Source organism: Leptidea sinapis, chromosome 6 (genome assembly GCF_905404315.1).
Source record: "Leptidea sinapis chromosome 6, ilLepSina1.1, whole genome shotgun sequence".
Taxonomy (NCBI): domain Eukaryota; kingdom Metazoa; phylum Arthropoda; class Insecta; order Lepidoptera; family Pieridae; genus Leptidea; species Leptidea sinapis.
In genome coordinates, this window is record NC_066270.1 from 11,534,582 (window position 1) to 11,547,181 (window position 12,600).

The 12,600-nt window shown below is 34.0% G+C and overlaps 1 protein-coding gene across 1 annotated transcript; it reads left to right on the top strand.

Moving 5' to 3' along the window:
- Positions 1–1,386: 1,386 nt before the first annotated feature.
- LOC126964955 (uncharacterized) lies at positions 1,387–11,404 on the top strand. The gene is made up of 9 exons (XM_050808309.1): positions 1,387–1,568; positions 1,676–1,825; positions 1,910–2,042; positions 2,242–2,435; positions 3,861–4,057; positions 4,816–4,981; positions 6,245–6,299; positions 7,764–8,095; positions 8,174–11,404. The coding sequence occupies exons 1-9, from the start codon at positions 1,520–1,522 to the stop codon at positions 10,990–10,992; spliced, it is 4,095 nt and encodes a 1,364-aa protein (XP_050664266.1). The 5' UTR covers positions 1,387–1,519; the 3' UTR covers positions 10,993–11,404.
- Positions 11,405–12,600: the final 1,196 nt, after the last annotated feature.

Here is a 12,600-nt window from a genome sequence, read left to right on the forward strand (position 1 = left end):
AAACGCTACATTTTTTAAGCATTTATTTAAAATACAATGTAGTTTATGGCTTAAAATAAAATAACACACACAAAAACTTTAAGAAGCAGCTCCGTGTGTAAAACCGCTTAAAATTAAATAACACTTATGTTTTAACAAGAAAAGAACAATTATTTATTACAGTTAATACAACATAGATCTTATTTTAACGAAAGTAGTATAGAAATCAAGCGGTACAGAACTCCCGGGTTGTACTCCTTCCTGCGCAACAACGTCACCACATACGCTGCTAGAAAAAAATCCCTACAGACGCTCAACTCATTATACCCTATCATACCCAGCACGAATAGTGTCGGGTACATAAGTGGATAAAATGAGTACACTCCATATACCTTGAAGTATAGGTGCCTAATTAATTTGTTTTGGGGCCCATATGGCCGAGTTGTACTCCAAACGACTCCTTACCAGTGAATTATAAAGTACCTTGACGGTTGTGATATTAGTAAACTTATAAGAGTCTCAAAACAAACACTAAACTCCTATAGGCCTTTTTGTAGGTTTTTTTATGGAAAAGGAGGACAAACCAGCGTACGGGTTACCTGGTGTTAAGTGATCACCGCCGCCTACATTTTCTTGCAAGACCAAAGGAATCACAGGAGCGTTGCCGGCCTTTAAGGAAGGTGTACGCACTTTTTTTTAAGGTATCCATGTCGTATCGTCCCGGAAACACCGCACAAGGAAGTTCATTCCACTGCTTTGTAGTACGTGGAAGAAAGCTCGTTGAAAACCGCACTGTGGAGGACCGCCACACATCCAGATGGTGGGGATGATATTCTAACTTGTGGCGTGTCGTGCGAAGATGGAATTCGGCGGCAGGATAAATGTGGTTACATAAAAAATTTAACACTTACAACCTACTACAATTATTTTAAAAGCTTATGTCTTAGAAACATAAAAATAATAAAGCGTAAAAATACTTCATGGCTGAGATTCGCTCCCTCACCCTCGCAGTGCTTCGGCTTCGTAAACATTATAATTCAACCACTGGTCTGATGACCGTATGATTTGATTAAGATGAAATAGCCGAACTATAAATAGTTAGAAGTTCTTTTATCCATAATTTCAACGACTGTCTTACGAATTATCTATCAGGCCACGTGCCCTGATGTCCGTTTAACATTTTATGCCCATCCTAAGAAAAACTGTGCTCAATGCCGCTAAAGAAGTTCTCACTTAAAAAAAATACTAAGAAGTAACCAACTTCATTTTATATGAAAGACTAGGCGGTATGGTTTGTAGACTATAGCCTGCCCTTAATGGACGAATTAAGAAAAAAAAAACAACTTCAAGCTTGACATTTCATTGTTTTGAATTTTGATTATTTGATACAAAAAATAAGTAGGTAATCTTTTGCGCGTTTTCGTTGTTCGTGTATCAATTTAAATATTTTATGTAAACAATTGGAGGAAATCTTTGATATTTGTATTTGTTTGGAGAATGTGCTTGGATCTTAATAAGAATAAAATAGTAAAAAATTTAAATGGCTCTACCTCCGTTTCCACCGCAAGATTTGGCAAAGCTCGTTCTGGGTGAGATATTTTATTTGGCGGGAGCATGTAATCGACATCTGTTTTTAACCGTTATCCATAACAATTATTTCTTCTTTATTACAATATAGAATATTTACTGTCCTTAGGATACCTTGCAGAAGAGCAGTTGATGACTGCATACGATGAATTTTTACAAGAAAGCCCATATCTTGATGTCTTTAGAAATGAATTTGACAGAATATTTATGACATCACTCAGGAGTATTTTGGCTGAATACAGAGCAATAAAAATATATGGTTTGTACATAAGTTACCATAAAAATTCTAAAGTGGACTTGTGAAAGATAATCAATAAATGGATTTAATGTTAATATTTTTCAGTTGAAACATGTAAACCACATTCATTGCGCAAGAAGTTGTTTCAGTGCTCGAATCTTTTGGAAGTTGTAAAATGTCTTGTGAGTTTGATTGACCCCTACAAACTTCAGGTTCAAGAAAGCTATGAGAAGCCAAGGTAAGATTTGATTTAGTGTTAAAAGTTTCTGTTAACTGGCATTATGAAAATGTGTCTTAGTGCATTATGTTGTTGTTGCTTTTATGTACTAATATTTTGAGACAATTGCAGTTTGAATTTGGAACTAAAACTCTGTATTTGAATTTATGCCCATTATCAAATGAATATTTTGTGTCTAAAATGAACTGTTTCATTGCAGTTGTACTAAACAACCTGAGATATCAAAATCAAGTTTGATATCAGATTGTGACGTCTGCAACTCTATGAATTTAAGTAATTGTGTTTGCAAACATAAAAATAGTAATATAGAATTGAGTACCAAACAGAATCCTTCCAGTGGTCTTGAGATGGTAGCAGAATCTGTAGAAGCAACACCATTAGCTGAACTACCAGGTAACTAATCTTTGGTATCCCCAAAAAGTCTTCTATTTTTTTTTAAATATATGCTACTGTTCTAATTTAAATCCTTTTTTTATGGATCTCACATTTTTATAAAATTAAAAACTTGCCATAGTTTATGATAAAATAGATTAAATTATGTTTGTAATTCTTGGATGTTGCCACTATGATCTAAGAGATAGTTTGGTTATGAAGTATGTTCATAAAATTAATAAATTTGAATTTATGTGTTAAAATTTACACATAACATACAATTAGATATCGCAATAAAGTTATTTATGCCAAAAGTGTGTTCCATCTCAACTCTCTAATAAAATCATGTAACTACTAGAGGTACTTCAAAAAAAAACTATGCATTTTTTTTTTACATATAGTTTTACAATATCATTAACAATTATCTTTTAATAGTACACCCTGTATATTATAATGGAGTATATTGTAAATCAGGATTCTTAATTTTATCCAATATTCTGAGACTACAGTATCACCATATAAATTTAACATATAAATTAAAATATTTATGATACCTATCAACTATTCATATTTAAATGGCTTCACTCACAGTTAATAATGTGTAGAATGTGTCTCTCAATTAGACCTATCTATTGTCGACAAAATTATGTAGTGGACATTTCCAGGTCATTTTGTGCACAGACAAACAACAATAGTGGCATAAAAGCATTGGTCTCACTGTGTTAGTCAAAACCTTTGGTGAACCCTGTGTCCACCTCTTTATAAAGCCGCATGCTAAGAGCTCAAGCATGCAGTGTGAGATGGGTTGTGTCAGCAAAGATATCACACTCATTCTGATAAAGGAGCTCTGACTGGTCTGAAATAAGTTGCCTACACCAATGTGAGTTAAGCCTTTTAAATATATATGATGTATAACTTCATTATACAATCTTTAATTATCATTATAATAATAGCCTTTATTTACAATCCTCAATTTATAATTATCATTAGTTGTAAATAAATTGTTAATTAGTAGCCATGTTATAAAAAGAGAAACTTCCAGTCTAATTGTGTAAAACATGTATGATTAGATAATATATAAAATTCTCATGTCATGGTGTTAAACTTTGAACTCCTCCGAAACGGCTTGACCGATTCTCATGAAATTTTGAGTGCATATTGGGTAGATCTGAGAATCGGACAACATCTATTTTTCATCCCCATGTTAAGGGTTAAGGGTGGTCCACACGAAATTTTGTTTTTTAATTTTTTTTACATTTTTTTTTAAATTTGTTTGATTATGAGTTAGCATTAATAATACATACAACTTAAAATTTTCAATCAACAGTTACTTTTGTATCGCGATTTTAATATAGGCAATACAACGTTTGCTGGGTCAGCTAGTAATTATATATAATCAAGCATTTAGGTAAAAAATCAAACATAATATGTTACTGCCAATTTCAGGAAACACATTATCAACAAAGAAAAAGAAAACTTTGAATGGAACTGTCAGCACATTGGAAGGAGATTGCAAAGAAGCATCAGCTGTTCCCTGTATATCACTGAGTAGTGTACCAATAGGGGATAATATATGCACAAATGTTTTATATAATCCAATTAGTGTTGCTGATATACATTCGCAGAGTGTTCATCCACTTCAGGTATGTTTAACGTTCTGTTCTACTTTGTTCGTATGAAATTTCATGATGATTTCACTTGGGTCATAATAACTAAGAACTTTTGTCATGCAGTCAGCCATCAAATGACAAAAATCTCCCTGCGTTGACCAATGAGCTCATTTTATTAATGATATTCGCAAACTCAAGTTTGTGTGTTTCACTCATAACCACTTAAAAAAACAAAATTTATTGTATCACAGCCAATTCTGGGGTCACCTGGATAGCAAAGTCAAATTTGCCCCAAAGAAACAGCGCTCTGTGAACAGCTAGATCACTTAGTGTTGAATAGAGCTTCTTTGTGTTCTGCCAGTTTTTATCACGGGTAGTGTTCTGAAGATCTGTTCGACATGACTCCTGCTGCTGAATTCCACCACATGCCACAAATTAGTTAGATCGTTTACGTACATCCAAAGTGTGGTTATCAAGAAACTTTCTATAACAAACAACCAACCTGTGGAATAAGTTTCCATGTGCGGTGTTCCCAAGACAATATGACTAGAGTACTTTAAAAAAAAGCGCGTAAGTACAACTTTTAAAAATGCTGGCAATGCTCCGGAATCACAATTTATCTTGTGTTGCAAGAGAATGTCCCATACACTCGGTTGTGCGGGTCGACCAAATAATTATTTGAAGTTCATACTAGTTCTTCAAGAAATATTTTACTACATACAATCAAACTGCAATGAACTTTCTTTTACTATCAATTTACTTACCAAAATACTCTACCCTTTATATTTTAGGTTAACAAAGATCCGTTGAAAGATGAATTTAACTCCATTCTTCAAAAAATTTGCAATAAAAGTTCAACTACAGATACTGAAATGGAGAGCATTGTTTCAAATGGAAATCTCGCTTCAAATGTTTGCCAATCCAAAGGATTCAAGGAATTTGCATCTGGTGTTGCAGGTATGAAAATTTAGAACTTTTTAAAGAGAATTCAGTAATATAACTCAACAAGACATGATCTATAGAATAACACACTTTGGCCAGTTCTTCCTCTGAGCTAGGCTCAATTTATTTCGCAGGTCCTTAACGAACTAGATCGGTCTTTTCGTTCGTTAGTTCCTTTGTCGAATCTGATACTGATTGTTCGCCCTATCTGGCATTTCGGGTAGTTATTTGCGTCTCATACTATAATATCTTAAAATTTTAATTTTATAAATGTTTATGATAGCATTATGAAATCCGTCATGTTTCGGTATAACAGTGGTGTTTAGACAATTTTGTAACATATTTTGCATGTCATTTGACGAAACATGATAATCCATATCAATAATATTATTTTGACATCTTATGTACAATGTTTCCTGCAAATAAAATTTCATTTCAATTCATTTCATTTCATTAGTTTACTAAACAAATGCGAACTACGGTTACATCCCCAGATGCAAACTAAAATTTTAACAGTTAGAGAGCATAATTAGATATCTGTTTCACGTGAATACCTGTATGTAGATATATACATCGATATTTTCTTTGAGCCTTTTGGACGTGTGACAATCTTTGTGAAGAGTCCTTCAGATATTCGTTAGTATATTTTTTTTTAAGTTTGTTACCTCAGAACTTTCGACTGGGTGAACTGATCTTGATGATTCTTTTTTTATTTGAAAGCTGGTGCTTCCGGGGGTCCAGATCTGAGTTTTGGCATCCATGAGAAAACTATAAAAGCCTTAATTTGCTACCAGAATGTGCTCGACAAATATACGAATAACTCAATATCGCGCCAACTGACTTCGATGGTCCATTTTTTATTGGAAAGGGTTATATTTCAAAAGTAAGAGTTTGGTTAGGTTCTGATAATGGGATCCACGACAAAGTAACGCAACTCTTAAATTCTTAGGAGCAAATTAACGATACTCGATTCTTTTTTATGATATTCGGATATTTGAGTCACATACCGTAACGTCGTTATGGTCAAGTAAGTGTCATAGTCGAATATGATGATCAATGGAACTCCTTCATGAGTTACAGTAAGGGTGGGATCTGTGGCAGAATTTCTAACTGTATGTAATCAAATTGCAATGCACTTACGTTCATTGCTGCATTGCAAAATTTAGTAGGACTACACATATTTAGACAAATTATTAGTTATTACAATCTAGTTTTTTTAGTCGGTTTAAAAAAAAATTGTACATATTATAATGGCGATAATTTTTTTATTCCGTTTAGGTTCTGACAACAATATGAGATTGCCTGACTACAAAACACCAATACACATTCCTATGTAAGTATTATTGATAAATATAAAGCTATATTCATATTACAATTATATGAAAAGTGCTCTTTGTTTGCAAATGAATGACAAAAGCCTTAAAAGAATTGAGAAAGTGTATATTGATGTGAAACCACTTTCCTGTTCCATTTCATACTATAATATTTGTTTTGTTTTGTCGAGTATTTTAATGGGATAAGAAAGACAAACGATTGTATCTGTTAAGATGTCATCAAAGTAAAACTCAAAAACTCATCTACATTATGTTTGGAAAAAGTAGAACTTGCGAGGAGAATATACAAGAAACTCAACAGCCACTCTTTTGAATCAATAGAGTATTTTACAATGGCTGCAATATGCATAAAAAATAGTTTCTAAGGTGCTGCATCCAATATATGAATCGTGTTGAAGGTTCAAAAGCGTATGTAATATCAAATATTACATAAAGATTGATAAAGCATAAACTATAAATTATCTTACACCTTGTCTATACAATACGATGCATCAACCTTTAGAGCTTGATTTCAATGTATGTGTTAGTATGCCTCGTGAATATCCTAGCCGTGATTACTGTCACAATAAGTTATCGACTTCAACAAATACAATGATTTATTAATTATAACAGATCGACCTGAGACCTCAAGCAGCACTCGTTCACGAGTTGACACATGGACCAGCCATCGTTTCCTTTCGCACATATTGGTAGGAAGGAGACGACCCGGCACGACGTCGCCGCAAGCTATGCCATTTTAGTGAGCATGACGAAACTTGTTATTAGTGAGCATGACGAAAGTTGCATACATACGTTGATAAAATTTGAAAAACAAAATTTTATGAACGATGCGGGATTCGAACCCACGACCTCCGGCGTTCCGTGCCGGTGCTCTAAACCACTGAGCTAACCGTTCGATTACCGCCTCGTTATAAAATTCTGTTTGCTTTGTTCAACTCTCAGGTTGTGGCTTCATCTACAGAATCTACTTTACAGTTGATTACCTGCTCAACCCCAATATTTGCATATTAGGAAATTGACTTGATTGAATACACAAATAAAATTATGTTTTTCAAATTTTATTTGTGTATTAATCCTAGAAGTGAGGGTTATCACTTTAAAAACTTAACAAATTGTACATACGTTGAGTTGTACACGCAGTGTTTGGTTGATTCCCATTTACTAACGACGAGACGTGGACATTATGTGAAGGAAAGTTCAACTTTAGCAAGGAAGTTTAGTATCGAAGCTGATTAATGTTCATAGTACTGCTATTATCCAACTAAGGGCGAAATCAACGATACACACTTAAACGTATTAACCCCTTATTGCTGCGTCGGCATTAATTTACTAATCATTCTTATCACCCGAACACTCAAATTCAACACATACATTTAGTTATGAAAATGAAAAAAATCTTTTATATGTATCGTATTGTGTAAAATATATACAATGATAATTACTATAACTGCCTTCGATTTCAGAGCACCGAAACCAAATATATCTCCAATAACAAATATAAAAGGACCACCAGAAGTGCAAGAATTATATCCGAATAATAGTAATATGAGAAATAGCTTAGACGTAAACAGAGCACATGATTCCAAAGTAACCATTCTCTCAGATGTTAAAGTCGATAAGTGTTATCCTTGTACTAGTTTTAAACCTACTTCCTCAACTCCACTTATGCAAATGAAAACCATGCTGATAAATGGTACTCCTGCATACACGAAAAAAAGTCAGATATCTAAAATGAGTTCGTATTCAAAGGATGAAATTATGGCAATGCCTACAATTATAATAGTACCTTCTTCAGGTAATTATAATTCTTAAACTTTTATGAATGCCAAAATCTAAAATTCTTATTTTAAATGTTGCTTTATTATTTTTATAGGGCCGCATAAGTGCATTACCTCTCAGCAAGTCGCAGGAAGCAATAGACAAAATTGTAACACTACTGCCCAAATGAATGTTAAAACCACTGTTACTAAAGCACCAGTTCCCGACCTTATGCCACTGACTGTGAACGTATCTTCAGTTGATATAGTGCCAACCCAAAGCATTCAATTAGATACTTCATCTGCAGTCCTACAAACAGTTACAAAATCAAATGGAATTGGTCTTATTAAAACAGTTGATACCGTCGTTCATGCCTCTTTGCCAAAAGAGAATACCGTATTGGATAAAATAGGTACCCCACATGTTTTGCCACCTGTAAGAAAATCGTCTTCTACTCCAAGGCGTACTTCTCATGTTCGAGTTCTTGATTTCGCAACTCCACGGCGAATTTTGGATCACGAAAAAATACCTAACAATGACGATGTGGTAATTATATGTGATTCACCTAAAACAACAGAAACAAAAAGTTGTAATACCAATATAATTAAACCAGTGATAAATATATCTCAGCCGGAGGCAAAAGTAAAAACCACTAAACAAAATAGTTTTATTAAAAAACGTAACTGGGATGATGACCTTCGTGGTCTTCTAGCATCATGTGACACAATGATTGAACAATCACTTCCGAAGAAAAACAAAAAAACAAAAAATAAGTGTGGCTCAAATGACAGACCTGAAAAGAAAAAACAAGCATTGAAAAAAGGAGGCACTGTAAAAGTTTCAGTAAGTGAAAATGAATCCAACAAACTTAATTCTGATGTTGTCGAAATAGATCGTAAAAATGTTCCCGTTTCCAGAGTGAAAGACACTTTAAAAGATAATAATAATACAAACAATTGTGAAGATTTGATTGAGACTCCCGAAACAGAAAGATTATGTTTACAAAATGAAATTGGAGCTAAATTAAACATATCTGATTTATTAGAAACACCGTATAAGCAAGCCATTTATGATATACAAATGGGAACACCCAGGTTTCTTGGACCTGAGTTACTCGATGAGCCTGTGTCCGACATTAAAATAATGAATATTCCAACACCTCGATTCTTGACTACACCTCAACCAGCGCAAGCTACTCCTTCGTACTCCTCTCGCCCTACTGATTATTCAAGTGGGGGATCTTATTATAAACCAGACGATGATTACATTCATATTCCGATAGAAGCTGAACTTAATAATATTGAAGTCCCAAATGTGAAAAATAAATCCAGTTCAATAGAAAATGGACCTAAAGACGAAAAATATGAAAACAAAGATAAATCTGAAGACAAGGGCAAGTCTTCCAAAGGTAGACCTGTCAGAAAATGTACAAAAAATGTGTCATATTACAATAGTCCTAACATAAATGTTTCCGACAATGACAAGCAAGATAAACTTAAAAGTGGTAGTCTTTTGAGTGTTAAAAAGGACACCAATAGACCCAAACCTAAAGTTGGAAAAAATAATAAAGATAAAGAAAATATAAAGTGTAAGAATAAATCGCCCTGTAAGAAAGATTCATCTAAAATTTTCTTGAAGATTAAACCAAGACGTGTCACTCCCATTAAAGACGTAAGCAAAAATAAAGTATCTCCCTCTCGCTGTAGAAAAAAAAGTGTGAGCAAAGATAAAACTGAATACACTAATGAAACAGAGTCACTTGCACCTATTAAATCTCGCAGGAAATCTTCCACCCCTAGGAAGCTTCATTGTACTAAACTGCTAAATTCATCAAACAATAACAATAATCTACCGGACACATTTCAAAGCAGAGATTCGGTCGATCTACATGAAGATGCACATGATGTTAGTAACGCAGACCATGCCCAGAAATCACTTCGACGGTTAGATGACAAACCAAAAAACAAAACACCAAACAAGACAGACACAGACAGCCAAGAAAATACTACAAAAGAGAGTGATGATATTATAACTAAAATTAAAGAGTACATAGAAGATACTATCGACACGGTAAATCCTTTCATGAATGAAAGAACCGGGAACTTACAAAATGATTTAATTAAAAGAGGATTTGATGTGGAGACTGCTAGAATATTAGAAAGGGACTTGTTGGATACACCACCTATACAAGACGGTGCTGTTCAATCTACAAGTGGGGAAAATACTGAATACAATTCAAATAAAAGTCAACAAATGCTTGTTACCAATAAAGAACAAATAACGTTAAGTAAAGCCGATGCATGCATGGGTAGCTATGCGGCCGATGATGAAGATGATGATGTTGAAGATTTAGATTTTACCGTTCACGAAAATAACTTGGACTGCAATAACTTCTTTAATTGTGTGTTTGATGAGAACAACAGTCAAATTAAATCAGATATAACTGTGCTGAAAGATAAATTCTCCATGGAAGTTTGTATCGATGATGGAGTGACTATTCGACTGCGAGCTATAGATTTTAAGGTTTTGTTTGAGCAAGATGCACAAAATGTTCCAAGCTACGATGTAAAAGAAACAGAGTCTGCTGTAAATTCTATTTGTAATATAGACAAACTTTACACTCCAATTAAAGATCACAAAGCCAAATGTTTCGAAATTTTTGATTCAACCCTTACAAGCATAGATACGCCATTAAAAGCTAATAGCCCTACATCTAAGGAACACGAAAATACAAGCACAAGTGTAGTTTTCGAGAATGATAACTTAAGTGTAAGTAGAATGGAAAACAAAAAAAGAAAAAGACTACAAAGTGGCGCTGATGATAATGCAAGTGAAAATAAAAAAAGTAAACCCGATAAACAGTATTTACTTGATCCTGCAAATATACAAAATATTGATATTGAGTCTGTTTTGAGTAAGTTACACGGACCATGATAAAATAACATTGTTAAAATGTACAGAGTAACATTGTGCATTTTAATTAAATATAAGAACGATTGTATTCAGTGTGTTCTCATTATTTGTAAGTTTTGTTTATAATATTTAAGAAAGTAACTGAAGTTGCTTGTAGCGTTATTAATCAAGCGAATATAATAAGAGTAATGTACATTAATTTTTATATAAACTTTTTGGTGATATATGACACTTAAATTCATTGTTTGACATTTTTGAACAATAATCGTTGAACCAATTTATAATATTATTTATTAGGTTAGTCGTACCATGATGCAGGATATATCACATGCGTGGCAATATTGAAATATCGATAGCGGCGTCGTTTTGTGGGCGTTGCCATCGATAATTATGTGCTAGACACAAAAAGATTAAATAAATAGTTATATATTTACACATTTGTTTTATTTATATAGAAATTTAATATTTATATAGATTATTGGTTTAAGGTTGGGTTTTAACCTTCGCCTGTAGCACTTTATCGAATAGCTTTAACAAAATTGGCAGTAGACATCAATATGTCTACGGCCAATGCCTGTAAGATGTTAGCTCATTTAGGGATTTTCCTGGCTTAGCTCTTAACATTCGCATAATAACTTGGGCGATTTTACATTGGGCGGGGTAGTACCCTGTTCGTAATATTGCATTGAATATAAATACAATCAACACCGTAGGCCTGCGGGACAGTCCTGTGAAGAATCTATCAGTTATTAAATCTTATCCGGCCGATTGGTTAGGGCTTAGACAATTTATAAAGTATCTAATTTCCCGCGGTGAGACACTTGATGGGCGACAGTAGGTAACAGGAGTCCAAGAATGCCTGAATATCCTCGTTAGGCATTGAATTTTCCGTTCTGGGATTTGGCTGAACAACTTCGCTCATCAAATAGATTTGGTTTCCCTTGGTATCTACTAGCCCATTATTACCGACTTTATTTTTAGAGGCGGTGTTTGCTGAGGCGGTCATTTAACTTTTGGAGTGGTTTTCCACAATGAGTAATCTGTTCTGCTGTCTGTAAAAGGCCTTCCATATTTGGAATTTCAGCAGTATTCTGCTGAAAAGTCTCACTGTCTCTTATAATACCGGTCAATTGTCTTGAGTAACGATTAAAGTTGAATTTATCTGCCGGATCCCGTGATATTTGCAATTTTTTTCTGAGATGCTTTCCTTTTTATATTTTTTCCCTTAATGATAGTGGGGTATTGTTTATCTCTAATCTTTTGTCATCTTTCTCGTAGCTTCCTGAATGCTGTTGTTAATATTTTCCACATTAGGCACACATTCCACATTAATTATAAAATTTAGGCTAATTTCTCATAGTATGCGTATGCGGTTGTTTACTATTAATATGACGGGGAATGCTCAGATGATAGATCAGCGTCGTTCTCTGGTGAGGATGTAGTTTTCACTTTTTAAGAAAAATATGTCCAATATATCTGGTATTTTCTGCATGTCGGTTGGCCAGTATGTCGGATGTGTAGCCGCAGGGCATTGTAAGGCATTGCCCATCCTTGAGCGGCATAGCTGTCTGCCACTGGGATTTATTATTTGCGCTTTTCAAATTCGGTGCTTAGTGTTCCAAACTCCTC